The following is a 12441-nucleotide window of genomic DNA, read 5'->3' as shown; positions in this document are numbered from 1 at the left end:
GCGCTCTACACGGTTGTACGGGACCAGCGGCCACGCGTCGTTACTTCCGAACTTAAAATACGAGTCGGTTTTCGCACTTAACTTGGTAGAGCAGTAAACGAGGGATCCAAAAGAACCTGTGATTGTTCCGCAATTGTTTTTTTTTTTCTTCAATTACTCCAAAGCTAAAAAAAACCTAGTGCAGCGGTGGCGTAGAGGTAGAACACCCGCCTCGCGTGCAAGAGGTCCGTGGTTCGAATCCCGGTGCCGGCAATTTTCCACCGGATTAAAAAAAAAAAATCCGCGTGTTGATAAAACTGCACAAACAGGCCTGGAGTGTGGCCTGATCCCGGTGACCAGAACCGGCAACGCACTCCCTCACCAGAGCAGGATTGGCCACCCTGGTGCAGTACTTGGCCACAGCCTCCTATATGAACACAACAATCAAACCCCGGCCCTCAGTCCCCAACAGCTGCGAAGCAACTGACCACGGCGGCGGTCAGACCTGCGACGCAGCAGAGGGTGCTAAGAATCACTGGCTCCGGACAGGCCGCCATTGGAATATGAACCCGGCAACGTTTAACGCTAGAACGTTATCTAGTGAGGCGAGTCTAGCAGTGCTATTGGAGGAATTAGAGGGCAGTAAATGAGATATAATAGGGCTTAGTGAAGTTAGGACGCCAAAAGAAGCACATACAGTGCTAAAAAGCGGGCACGTCCTGTGCTACCGGGGCTTAGCGGAGAGAAGAGAAATAGGAGTCGGATTCCTGAATAATAAGAATATAGCTGGTAACATACAGGAACTCTATAGCATTAACGAGAGGGTGGCAGGTCGTGTTGTGAAACTTAAGAAGAGGTACAAAATGAAGATTGTGCAGGTCTACGCGCCTACATCCAGTCATGATGACCAGGAAGTCGAAAGCTTCTATGAAGACGTGGAATCGGCGATGGGTAGAGTGAAAATTAAATACACTATATTAATGGGTGACTTTAATGCCAAGGCAGGCAAGAAGCAGGCTGGAGACAAGGCAGTGGGGGAATATGGCATAGGCACTAGGAATAGCAGGGGAGAGTTATTAGTAGAGTTTGCGGAACAGAATAATATGAGGATAATGAATACCTTCTTCTGCAAGCGGGATCGCCGGAAGTGGAGCCCAAGCGGCGAGACTAGAAATGAAATAGACCTCATACTCTGCGCTAACCCCGGCATCATACAATATGCGGACGTGCTCGGCAAGGTGCGCTGCAGTGACCACAGGATGGTAAGAACTCGAATTAGCCTAGACCTGAGGAGGGAACGGAAGAAACTGGTACATAAGAAGCCGATTAATGAGTTAGCGGTAAGAGGGAAAATAGAGGAATTCCAGATCAAGCTACAGAACAGGTATTCAGCTTTAACTCAGGAAGAGGACCGTAGTGTTGAAGCAATGAACGACAATATTGTGGCCATCATTAAGGAGTGTGCAATGGAAGTCGGTGGTAACTCCGTTAGGCAGGATACCAGCAAACTATCGCAGGAGACGAAAGATTTGATCAAGAAACGCCAATGTATGAAAGCCTCTAACCCTACAGCTAGAATAGAACTGGCAGAATTTTCGAAGTTAATCAACAAGCGTAAGACAGCTGACATAAGGAAGTATAATATGGATAGAATTGAACATGCTCTCAGGAACGGAGGAAGCCTAAAAACAGTCAAGAAGAAACTAGGAATTGGCAAGAACCAGTCGTATGCGTTAAGAGACAAAGCCGGCAATATCACTACTAATATGGATGAGATAGTTCAAGTGGCTCAGGAGTTCTATAGAAATTTATACAGTACCAGTGGCACCCACGACGATAATGGAAGAGAAAATAGTCTAGAGGAATTCGAAATCCCACAAGTAGCTCCGGAAGAAGTAAATAAAGCCGTGGGAGCTATGCAAAGGGGGAAGGCAGCTGGGGAGGATCAGGCAACAGCAGATTTGTTGAAGGATGGCGGACAGATTGTTCTAGAGAAACTGGCCACCCTGTATACGCAATGCCTCATGACCTCGAGCGTACCGGAATCTTGGAAGAACGCTAACATAATCCTAATCCATAAGAAAGGGGACGCCTAAGACTTGAAAAATTATAGACCTATCAGCTTACTGTCCGTTGCCTACAAAGTATTTACTAAGGTAATTGCTAATAGAATCAGGAACACCTTAGACTTCTGTCAACCAAAGGACCAGGCAGGATTCCGTAAAGGCTACTCAACAATAGACCATATTCACACTATCAATCAAGTGATAGAGAAATGTGCAGAATATAACCAACCCTTATATATAGCTTTCATTGATGACGAGAAAGCGTTTGATTCAGTCGAAACCTCAGCAGTCATGGAGGCATTACGGAATCAGGGTGTAGACGAGCCGTATGTAAAAATACTGAAAGATATCTATAGCGCCTCCACAGCCACCGTAGTCCTCCATAAAGCAAGCAACAAAATCCCAATAAAGAAAGGCGTCAGGGAGGGAGATACGATTTCTACAATGCTATTCACAGCGTGTTTACAGGAGGTATTCAGAGACCTGGATTGGGAAGAATTGGGGATAAAAGTTAATGGAGAATACCTCAGTAACTTGCGATTCGCTGATGATATCGCCTTGCTTAGTAACTCAGGGGACCAATTGCAATGCATGCTCACTGACCTGAAGAGGCAAAGCAGAAGAGTGGGTCTAAAAATTAATCTGCAGAAACCTAAAGTAATGTTTAACAGCCTCGGAAGAGGGCAGCAATTTACAATAGGCAGCGAGGCACTGGAAGTCATAAGGGGCATCTACTTAGGGCAGGTAGTGACGGCGGATCCGGATCATGAGACTGAAATAACCAGAAGAATAAGAATGGGCTGGGGTGCGTTTGGCAGGCATTCTCAGATCATGAACAGCAGGTTGCCATTATCCCTCAAGAGAAAAGTGTATAATAGCTGTGTCTTACCAGTACTCACCTACGGGGCAGAAACCTGGAGGCTTACAAAAAGGGTTCTACTCAAATTGAGGACGACGCAACGAGCTATGGAAAGAAGAATGATAGGTGTAACGTTAAGGGATAAGAAAAGCGCAGATTGGGTGAGGGAACAAACGCGGGTAAATGACATCTTAGTTGAAATCAAGAAAAAGAAATGGGCATGGGCCGGACATGTAATGAGGAGGGAAGATAACCGATGGTCACTAAGGGTTACGAACTGGATTCCAAGGGAAGGGAAGCGTAGCAGGGGGCGGCAGAAAGTTAGGTGGGCGGATGACATTAAGACGTTTGCAGGGACAACATGGCCACAATTAGTACACGACCGGGGTAGTTGGAGAAGCATGGGAGAGGCCTTTGCCCTGCATTGGGCGTAACCAGGCTGATGATGATGATGATGATGATGATGATGATGATGATGATGATGAGTTCAAAAAAGCGCTACTACAAATCTTTATTTTACACTTTCGCTTGTCCACTTGATCTTGGCAGTGTTCTTCCCGGGCTTCTTTCCTGCGCGAGGCCATTTCATGTGGCTTCTTGTTTCCCAAGTAAAGGAAAGCTGTATCTCACAGGTACGCCTGTGAGATACATTTCATTTCTCTTTTGCGTGTTTACGCGTCTTTACGGCGAATGGTGAGAGTTAATTACATGTGTACCAGTGGGCGTACCCCCCCCCCCTCATTTGCATAGAAAAGTTACTTAAGGTTGCCCCCCCCCCGCCGAAAAAAAATTCTGGGGACGTGCCTGCTCTACACCATACCTCATCTCCGCATTTCCTCCGCCTCTTCACAGTTGAACCACCACAGCGTCAAAAACCGCCCGGCTCCGCAAAGAAAAACAGAAGAAAAAATTGTGCAGAAATCATAGACAATGATTGTCAATGTAAGCTCATAGAACGAACGAACGAACGAACGAACGAACGAACGAACGAACGAACGAACGAACGAACGAACGAACGAACGAACGAACCAACGAACCAACGAACGAACGAACGAACGAACGAACCAACGAACGAACCAACGAACGAACGAACCAACGAACGAACGAGCGAACGAGCGAGCGAACGAACGAACGAACGAACGAGCGAGAGAGCGAGCGAACGAACGAACGAACGAACGAACGAACGAACGAACGAACGAACGAACGAACGAACGAACGAACGAACGAACGAACGTTTTACTTTTCGAGCCCGACCACCGACCATCGACCGACCACTACAACGGCTGAAAGAGTCAAAGAAAACGATTTGCTTCAACGAAAAAAAAGAAAGAAAAGAAAGACGCACCGCTGACGTCTAGTTAACATGCCTGCACAACACCCGCATTACACGGATGATGTACCGCCATTTACGTTACTGCTTTGCTGTAGCATTTACATTCTCATAAACATTAAAAAGAATTACATCAGATTTAGCATCATTTTTCAATAGCGCACTGCTGTGCATTCCTTGTTTGAATTTCCACATCTGTCAGCGCAACAACTAGAGAAAGAAGAAAATTAGGAGATGGCGACAGGCGATGTCTATCAGCTGAAGCTTTAATGCAAACACATGGGCAATATATCTATGTATACAACGCGGATTGCACCAGAGCGGGAAAGACAAAAAACTAAAGCTGACACTTCGTACAACAGCACCACACATATCACGTGTGGTTAAATCTGATTTAAAAAGTTAAATTCAACCTTTGTTAGAGTGAAGAAGGGCTCACTTGGTGAATTATACTTTTATGCGTTGCATATTGCAATCACTCAGTTCAGCCCTTGGGCGCGGCCGGGCAGCCACCACTGAGGGTATGAGCCATTGTTCATTGCTGCGCGTCTCATATGTGGGTCTATTCTCTTTTAAGTTTGCTATGTTTGTTATTAAGTTGCTTCTATTTTTATGCGTTGCATATTGCAATCATTCAGTTCTACCCTTGGGCGCGGCCGGGCAGCCACCATTGACCTTGAGCGCAACCACGTGACATGACGTCACGACAGCCGGAGGAAAAGCTGGGCCACAACTCGCGCAATATGCAACGCATTCTTGGCTTAACCAAGCTAAGCCTGGCCATTCTTTAAATTAGGCTTAATCGCACGTGATGTCGAATAGTTGTAAATTGGGCGTGCTGGCAAACGTTCATGGTTGAAAAGCGCTGCGAAAACGTAGACTAGGGAAGAACCCAGAACAAAGAGCTACTCATGAAGAACACAAGACAAAGCGCTTCTTCGTAAGTGGCGCTTTGTCTTGTGTTCTTCATGAGTAGCGGTTTGTCCTGTGTTCCTCCTAAGAAGTGCTTTGTCCTGTGTTCTTTCTAAGAAGCGGTTTGTCCTGTGTTTTTCCTAAGTCTCAGTTTTTGGAGCGCTTTTCCATCACACATGTGATATATGAGGCGCAGTTGTACAAGGTTTCGGTTCTAGATCTTTCTTTCTTTTCTTCTTCCACTTTGGTGCAATCCGCATAGCATATCTTGGCTATGTATTTGCACTAAAGCCTCAATTTATATACAACGTCTGAGACCATACCTTCACCTGTTGACGTAGCTCTGAAAACATACTTTCATATCCTTGAGAAAAGCCTTGAACCAAGGAATTCAATAGAGCGTGAGAACCATCCTGAATATTTGCGCATAATGTGTCTGAAGTCCGCACTCTTCAAAAAACTTTGCACCCTTTTGGGGCTTAATTATCTCGTCCCACAACAGTAACGGTCATCTACCTTGCTCGCGTTTCCTTTCTTGAAAACTCTACGCTCGCTACTTTGCTGTCAAGAATGCTATGTCACGCTGATTACCCGCCTGTCATTCGTGACCTGGAAGTACCGGCCGCGCAGCGTTAAAGGAAATACAGGCGCGCAAGATGGATGACCCTCATTGTTGTGGGACACGATGAGCCGCAGAGAGCGCTGACTCTTCTTACATAGAGTGCAGCCTTGGGAACGACGAGTTGTTCACAGGCCTACAGCGTGGGGATTAAGACAAATTGGTTGTAAAAGTAACTTCGATTTAGTGCGTTGCGGAGTGCGTGGGTCAGCCATCTCAGAGATCCATGTCATAGCAGCCGTCGCAGTTTTTCTCCTGCTTTGTTCGTGGCAGCTTTTTCCGAAACATATATATTTGACGTATGAGTTATTGAGTACATCTGCATGACAAAAACCATACCGCGGAGCAGAAAAGAACTTCTGAGTCAGACATTTTTCGCAGTATTTCGGAGACACGCAAAATACAAAGGCGGGGCAAGTTTCTTGAACGGCACTTGTTTTTATCTATTAGTAGCGTTTCACAGAGAGTTTTGGTGTGATAGCATACTAGAATGTGCTCAATTGAAATACGTCAATTGCACATACAAGGTTGCTTCAACCAATCATCACTGAAATTCATTTTTACTATAGCCAATGTTGCCATGCAAACGCAACACAACTCTCGTTTTTTTTTTATGAAGGAAGCTGTATTTCGAACTTAGTCTCAATAGTAAGTTATTATTATTAGCAAGAATGACAATAATTTTGCGTGAACTGCACTCGCTTGCGCACGTTCATGTCAACGTTTACTTAAGCTCAGGGAGACTGCTTTAATCTCGTAGCTTTAAACGCAGTGTCTTGCGTTTAAAAAAAATAATTTTTGAGGTCACAGAAACCATCGTGTGATCAAGGAACAAACAGCAATGAGTTGATAAAATGCCAAGGACTGGCGCAGAACAAAACGTGTTCGCTACATAAGGTTGTCCATTTTCGAGGACAACATCCGTACTATAGCGGTAAAAACGTCACGCGTGCTCGGTAGTTCCCCGTAGTTCTTTATGTTCGTTTATCTTTTTCCTTGCGCTATATTTATGCAGACATGCTTTTTATCAACTTCCTTACCAAACTGTCTGTATGCTTTTTTTTGCAGGTACTTATATGTCGCTGTAAACGGAGAAAATTACCTGGAGAGGGACCTCGGCCACGGCGGTAGGAAACATTTGGCCATTATTAAGCAGCTTTTCTTTTTTTAAGAACTGCTCAGTTACAATATAACGAAGATTTCTCAGCTGACGTACCTTTATCGCGTCATCGTGCACGTTCTTCTCTTCCAGTCAAATCGAGGTCCCTGATCTTGGACACGGACAACTGCAAGTACCTCCTTCAGAGAGAGTGCTACGATGACGGCTCCGGTACGAACTGTCCGAAATTCACTTTCGACTATGCCCACCGCGGTGGCTTACATGCCCGAGTTCATGCTGCAAAAAACAGCAAGAAAACTTCGTTGTCGCAACCTGCGTAAAGATAAAGCGATTTCATGCTGTACGCTTCAATGATTAAGCGATCTTAGGGCGCCATAATGTAATCAATCCTTTGCTTGGATTCTGTCGTCGTAAACCACTGACGGCGCACTGATGATGACCCAAAAGACGCGCAGCTCAGTTCAGTGACAAAACGCGAGAATGAAAATAATCAAAGACAGTGTTTACTTGTCCCGGCCTTGATTTGTATTACGAACGACTACGCCTCTGCATTTCGTTGGCTCTGTCTTTAACCAAGCTATAGGCTTATGAAGAAAAACTTTTTACGGAAGTTTGAAGAAGAAGAATTATGGGGTTTTACGTGCCAAAACCACTTTCTGATTATGAGCCACGCCGTAGTGGAGGACTCCGGAGATTTCGACCACCTGGGGTTCTTTAACGTGTTACGGAAGTTTGAGGGCCAGTAATCAATGAATCCTTTCATAGCACTCTACTGCAGTACAATTAACCAATTGCTGTTCGCACTGAGAGCAACAGGATCCTCATTCAAAACATTAAGCCTCTGTTCATTTTACAGCCATCCTGCAAAATCGCTCAGCGAATTTTCACGGCATATCGCTGAAACGAGCAGCGAAAGAAACCGGGCAAAGCAAGGACATGAACAAATTCAAGTTCCCGAAATCAAGTTAATGCGTCTCGACCATGTCGTCGCTCTCTGTTGATGGCATCAGTTAGTGTAAAACAACGACATTAACGCTCCCAACCTCAGTTATTATTATTACGGTAAAATGCCGCACTCATCCTCGATAGAAAAAGCTAGGGCATCTGAGTAAGCTTTTCCATCGTGGCGACGTGTCGCACTACGCAAAAAGCAGTTTATGAGCGCCACGATTCTTACCAATTATTACTTGAATTCGTTCGTTATTATGCTATTCTCCAGACATGTAATCGCCCTTTAAACCAGTTAATATTTATTTATTTTTTTTTATCCACAGCACCTACAGTGGCATTCATTTGGAGGTGAAGACTTGATTCATGAACACAAGCGGATCGAAAGCAATCAAAACAATTTGACAAACAACAAACAGTCGCAAAACACAAAGCAACATCACAGTGATAACACGAATGGCTCGTTAAGCATAATAGGTATAACTTCTATAGGCAATCGGTTTCCCTCATTCCTAGATCTAGAAAAGAAGAAAAGGACTCGTGAATGAAGCTCTTGCGACAAGAATACGATTAAACTACTTGTATCAGTTCGGCATGCGCCTTACTTTACATCCGGGAGGAATATTTGGTGCAATTGCTTCCGAGTTAATTTTGAAGAAAGATCGAAGGTATGGTCATTATAATCTTGCAGGGGTATGGCAAGGTTGTAGTCGCTTTTTTTTCTCGTGCCAAGTAATAACACCTTCTCTCTCCTTTTTCTTTCTGTTTACAATTTTTTAACTAGAGGGGAGCAAATATAATCCTTCATGAAATACAATTCGAACGCGAATAGCAAGTATCGAATATCGAACAGACAAGCGCTGGCGCACGTATGTGCCACAGGAATACGCATTTCGGTATAATTAGGTACCACACTTTTGCTGAATACTGTGACAAAGACCCACTAGCAGAGACAAATTATCAGCTTGAAGCTCATGACCACCAATTATCATTAATACAAAAAAATGAAAAAATGAATGAATAGCCTTTCAAAAACTTTAGAGCTTGGTTGCAAACAAACTCTACAACAAAAAAGGTCTTATGCATGACTAGCCCACCAAAAACGCGAATAAATGGCTGCCAAAAGAGATGGCAAGTTCCGAGGAGAAAAGACTGCTGAACTTGCCTAGCCATAGGCACACGAAAGAAAGCCCGTTCCATGGAAAACACCACTGGCTGTCGCGTAAAAAGAAAAAAAAAAGAAGTCGCAATCTCGCTCGACATGCGAAGCATCGATTGCGACAGCAAATAATAGACAGCTGTACGAAGTAAGGGTAGTAGCTTTATCGGCCGTACAAACTTGGAAGCAATCGTTTACTAACTGAATTAACGAGCATGGTGTTAGCGCGCACGAGCAAACATGAGCACATCACACTCGATAAGCGCGGAGACTTGCTGTCAGAACGCTGACGTAAGCAAGCGCGGCAGCAGCAGCGAGCGAAGTGACCTTTGTCTATAGCTCCAACGCAAGAGTGGTGACAACGCACTGCGCACAAAGGTATCAGCCGTCTGCAGATCCCTTTCATGATACTGCGCACGCGGCCATGCAAAGTGCGCACTTGTTAGCAGATTCGAAGCCAACCCCCCCCCCCCCCAGCCCCTTCCTTCTGCGCTGTACCTCCGCGCGCGATGTTTAGCCGCTATCGTCAGTTCCCCTTGCGTCCGGTCGCGAAATACGCACTTGCTACCAGAGCACTACGCTGCTCCCCCCTCCCTCCCATCCCTCTACGGCCTTTCGCGCGACGGAAGACGGCGCGTTTGCACTCCGCCTTCCTCTCTCGAGTGCGCCAGGTTGAGCTGCGATCATCGGCTAACCTCGCGTGCTTTCCTTCGCACATACAGCGTACGGAGTGCGGTGACGGTGCTATCGCCTTTGGACTTTATACGCAGCCTCACGACGACGGCGTCGCGATGGCAGAAACGCGCCTGGAGTGTCCATACAATTGCTATCGTGACAATGAAACTGCTACAATCTAGACTGCCAGGAGCCCTAAATGACAGAGTACAAGCAAAAATCACAGGTTGGCGGCGCCAAGGAAAACAATGCTTATACTTCCCATTCGAATCCTCCATCGCTTCGGAAACTTTTGTTGTTATCTAAACAGTCGATTAGTGCAAAATATTTGCCTATTTTTTATTATTCCAATAATTCACAGTAACTATTCGCATTCATATTCGAAACGTCAAATATTCGCCCACCCCTAATTTTAAAGACGATCTCTTGATTCTTCTGGCAGAACGTATGATAGCCTCAGTGAAGAAATTTCTTTTTGTAGATTTCAAAGGAGCGGTAGATAGGGCATATAAGGAATGATTAAACACCTGTCATATCACTCAGTGGCGGAGCCAGAAATTTCGTTCGGGAGGGGGGCGGGGCGGGGGCTCACGCTCGAGCTCGGCCTGCTCTTTACAGAATTTGTCGAGGGATCAAATACGTGAATAATAACTGCATTGCCATTACCAAACATGCTGCAAACGAATTCTTGGACGCTACGCACTGTCAAGACAAGTAAAACGTGTATTTTTTCAGTAAGCAATATATTCATATGTCCCAAAAATAGTGTCATTAACTGATATCAATGCTTTCATGTTCTTTATCTACTTAATAAGTGAATAAAACATTACATGAACTTTAGAACTACATCAATTTGAAATCAGTAAAGCAGTGCATGCCACTGATATGATAAATGTAAGGGCCGTGAAATCAACGAGTTGAGGACAAATATTTTGATGAAACTTTGTCATTCAAGTACTTTGTTTACATTTTTGTACATATGCAATGGCCAGAGAAAAATCTAAATGACGCTGTCCTTCGTTTCAATATATTGCGCAGAAGCAGCTGTCACCAGTCGTGCATTGTAATTGCGCCGAAATTATAGTCGCAACAGAGATCAACTATGAAAAGCAGAAGTTCTGCAATATATACATTCGAAATGCGAAGATACAATGGAATACACAAATGCGAAGATAGAGCTTGATAAAGGGTAAAAAAAGTGTCACTGAAAACAAAGTTCACTGCATGTGTCCACAAAACCTCGCAACAAGATATTTAAATATAGGTGTAAGTCTTCAATACATCTACGTACCTAAGCAAAAGTCAACTGTGCACAGGGTGTGTCAGCTAATTTTACCCAGAGTTTAAAAAATATGGCGATGCACTCTAAGACGACGCGACCAAATGCACGTTGCTCGCTTTTGTATGTAGTGTGTCACGGTATATTTTTTTTGCTCAATTGCATTTTTAGTCAAGAATTATTATCCGATTTCTGAAGCAATGAAGCTATGAAAAAAATTATAATTAGCAAGTTGCACAGCGGTTTGCGAAACGTCCGAATAAACAGTTTCTCTCTTTCTATCCGTTAAGGGTTAGTGTATTTCAGCTTACTGATGATGCCCGCGAAATACAGAACACCCCGTGACATGCCCGCTTGCACGTCGTGATTGCACTGCTCCCAAACGTTCCGCGCACGAACAGCAGTAGGCGTGCTGCTGCTCGAAAGGCGACAGGGAAGCGACGTAGTCGTTGGCTGTGCCATTTGTGCTTCCCCGGCGACATTTCGTTTATGTTGAAAAGTTTATGTGCTCTCTATACCCATAAAGTTTCAGAATCGAAATCTATTCTCCCCCTGGATTCCACTGCATCCGCGAGATGCCGCGACGAGCCCGCTCACCATCAAAACGCCCTTGAAACTATGTGCTCGTATGAGGCTCTTTGGGCGTTATGTGACTCCACATGCATGGGCGTTGCCACGAAATCCAGCCCGAGTTCCCGATCATCGCACCGAAATGTCTTTTCGAGCGTGAAAAATACATTCTAGATAGAATCCACAATGATTTCCGGCGCCGGAAGTTGTTTTGGTCGGCGATTCATGACAGCACAAAAAAAAATTTCGGGGGGGGGGGGGGAGGCTGAAGCCCCATAAGACCCCCTCATCACCTGACTACGCCCCTGAGTCACTTTTGGCAACAACATATTCGACAAGGTGCGACAGTTTCCATAAATAATCGGCACTGAGCTGCCCAAGTTGTTTCGTCTTGCCGTTATGAAATACAATCTAGTCGTCGATCTTTATTCGAGAACGGCCCTTCACACCTCACTCGCCGCCTGTTTCTCTCTGCTTGCAGTGTGGCACTACATGACGTACAAGGAGACGTGGACGCAACCCGAAATCGAGAGCTTCAAGAGAAGGGTCCAGATCGAACCAGCGCTTAGCTTTCTTAGACCGTACTCATTTTTGTGCCCACTAGGAATACCGTAGATTGCGCCTCGTATTTTAGTGCAGCGGCAGCGGTATCATCTTTTAGACATCCGTAGCGCTTAGAAGCTCTACGGATATATATATATATATATATATATATATATATATATATATATATATATATATATATATATATATATATATATATATATATATATATGATGAGAGCTCCTTTCAACATACAATAAGACGATTTGCTACCCATTCTTGAAACCGGTGTTGTTGCATCTTGAGCTATCAATTTCTGGAACATTTCTCGTTTTGCTTAAGCAGTTACCTTCGGATACGGTGCGTCATGCGCGACTGAAAT

The 12441-nt window shown here is 44.7% G+C and overlaps 1 protein-coding gene across 1 annotated transcript in view; it reads left to right on the top strand.

Moving 5' to 3' along the window:
• Nucleotides 1-12175, top strand: part of LOC139059046 (uncharacterized) — a 29257-nt gene extending 17082 nt beyond the window's left edge. Inside the window, exons 4-6 of the mRNA XM_070536863.1 lie at nt 6834-6892; nt 7018-7095; nt 11998-12175. Of these exons, the coding sequence (XP_070392964.1) occupies nt 6834-6892; nt 7018-7095; nt 11998-12131 (271 nt within the window). The 3' untranslated portion in view covers nt 12132-12175. The remainder of the gene's footprint in view (nt 1-6833; nt 6893-7017; nt 7096-11997) is intronic.
• The last annotated feature ends 266 nt before the right edge of the window (nt 12176-12441 follow it).

The sequence above is a fragment of the Dermacentor albipictus genome, chromosome 1 (assembly GCF_038994185.2).
Source record: "Dermacentor albipictus isolate Rhodes 1998 colony chromosome 1, USDA_Dalb.pri_finalv2, whole genome shotgun sequence".
Lineage (NCBI taxonomy): Eukaryota > Metazoa > Arthropoda > Arachnida > Ixodida > Ixodidae > Dermacentor > Dermacentor albipictus.
The sequence above is the reverse complement of the archived record's forward strand: the minus strand, read 5'-3'. Positions and strand labels throughout refer to the sequence as shown.